General features: G+C 40.0%; 1 protein-coding gene across 1 annotated transcript; it reads right to left on the reverse strand.

Annotated features, from left to right (window-relative positions):
• Nucleotides 1–241: 241 nt before the first annotated feature.
• Nucleotides 242–1,879, reverse strand: LOC106459369. Its single transcript, XM_013918990.1, has one exon. The coding sequence runs from the start codon at nt 1,877–1,879 to the stop codon at nt 242–244; it is 1,638 nt and encodes a 545-aa protein (XP_013774444.1).
• Between the last annotated feature and the right edge of the window lie 585 nt (nt 1,880–2,464).

The raw sequence follows: 2,464 nt of genomic DNA on the forward strand, positions 1-2,464 counted from the left end.
TATTAATATAGTGAAAGATCATGTAAATTAGCTGTTCACATGAGAATATAGCCTCGTGATCTAACGACTAAATAAAAACACTGACTTAAGGTTAAACGAGTTAGTTCTTGAGATATTGTTAAAACGTATTAGTACTCGATATCCTTATTGATCTTAAAGTTGCTTAAATTCAGAATATTGTTTTTTTCGAATTGGGTTTTATTTTTCCTCTAGTTCTTGAAATAATTATTAACATTTATATTTACATTGTATTGTTCATTAAAGTTTTAGATCGGATTTCTTTATGTGTCAAAATGTAATCAAGAGCCTCGAGCGATTTTTTGTGCGCCATTGTGCATTCATCCCAAACAATAAGTTTGCATTTCTGCAATACTTTTCCCATGCCAGATGCTTTGGTAATGTTGCACGTGGGAGTTTCAATGAATTGCATGTTCAATGGCAATTTCAAAGCAGAATGCACAGTTCTTCCACCTGGTAGCAATGTCGCAGCTATTCTGGACAACGCAAGAGCTAAGGCTATGTCATTTTGGGATCGAATTGCTGCCAGAATCAATCTAATTAGAAACGTTTTACCAGTTCCTCCTGGCGCATCTAAGAAGAAGATTTCTCCAACCCCGTTACTGACAGTTTGCATTATTTTATCGTAAATGCCTTTTTGCTCAAGCGTTAGCTTAGGAATATTTGATTGCACATACGACAAAAGATCACCCGTGTTGTAATTTTGTTCACGACGCAATTCTGCATCGAACGAAGCAGCAGCAGATCGATTCGGTGATGGCATTCCCAATTGATTGATCAACGCTTCGTTGTAGATTTCTGATGTGAAATCCATGCTCATATTTGAATTTTTCTTGCGTATTCGACGGAAAATATCTTCAGCCATGTGCGATTTATATTTCTCCCATAACTCTCTTGGAGATGAAGGAGAGCAGGCGGTCAATATGATTGCAAACAATGCACGAATTTGATTTGTATGTGACGTGTTGCACACGTCATTAATGCATACATCCCAGTCGTTCTCCAATAAATTCAGAGCTTGACATGCACTGTGGAAAGTGACATGTGTAACACCGTTGACAATTCTCAATTGCTGGAAAGACGTTGGACCGGGCACATTTACCAACAGCATGCGAAGAAAGAAGCATTCATCTTGATTGGGATGCAAGGTGTACAGTCTGCCTATCGTAGTGTCTTTAAATATGCCAGGTTGTCCGTCGACTCGCTCTCCTCGTTTGCGTCGTTCAAATGATTTTCTACTCGCATTCCATGTGTAACACGTAGGCACTTCCGAATACAGCAGTGTTTTCGCAAACGCGTCATTTTGACATAACGTGAAGAAGGCATTTAACGTTGTAGCCAGTGGATTCAGGGCTATTTGTTGCACATTTGCAGCTGTGAAATAAACGCGTTGTTCATTTTCTAGATGTACTGCTAAGTGAACAACAGCTGGGCTTCGTTCGTGTATGGGAAATGAAAGAATTCGCCATACAGCTTCATTGCTGCTTATGTATCTTCCAGCCTGATACTGTGCAATTTCATTGATATGTATGACCACATTCCTATCACTTCTTTCTGGTTGCACGCCAAAAACTGCCATGTCGCTGCCTTTATTCACGTACTTACAAATGTATTTGATCGATTTAACGGAGTTACAGTATTCCACGTTTATGTGTGCTTTGTATGTTTTTGATAGCAAAGGCGAATATGGAACAACCCACCGGTTATCTACTTCGATGTCACCGTTTCGCATTTGTATGGTTGCTAATTTACCGCCATCTTCTGCTGATCTTCTTCTGTATAAAGGATATCCATCGTTTCCTGTAACTGTGTTGGATACTAATGCTCGAGGATATCGCTTAGAGCATTTTCCGTCTATCATGCATGGTGAATTTGGATTCAGTGTACCTCAAGGTCCATGTATCATATTTTGGGTCACAACTTCATGCAAATCCTTATTGACGTCGGCATCGGGTATTTCAGCGCATATTACATCGTCGATTTCGTTTGAAGTGATTTTGTTATAGAGCCAGATTAGTATATGTGCGTGTGGCAATCCTCTCTTTTGCCATTCCACTGTGTACATCCAGCAGCGCACAGACACAAACACTTCATGTTTTACCATGAAATCCATTAGCTTCTGTCTGAAAACACGTGCTGTGATGTCATGCCTATCCACCGGCGAATGCCCAGGAAGTAAGAGCTGTTGTATATCGTCCCAAGCTGGATTGCATGTGAATGTAATGAATAGGTCTGGACGCCCGCAGTGACGAACATACGCAATTGCATCTTGAGTGTACTCATGCATATGACGTGGACTGCCTGTATATGAAGATGGCAAAATCGTTAGTCTTCCAACGTTAGTTGTATTACCGTTATTTATCTCGCAAATGAACGTATTCTTCAGAGCGAAGCTTGGTCTGATTCAAATGGATGAATATCAAACGTTCTGTTTCGATTTTTGCAT

This window comes from Limulus polyphemus, unplaced genomic scaffold, assembly GCF_000517525.1.
Source record: "Limulus polyphemus unplaced genomic scaffold, Limulus_polyphemus-2.1.2 Scaffold27, whole genome shotgun sequence".
Classification (NCBI taxonomy): domain Eukaryota; kingdom Metazoa; phylum Arthropoda; class Merostomata; order Xiphosura; family Limulidae; genus Limulus; species Limulus polyphemus.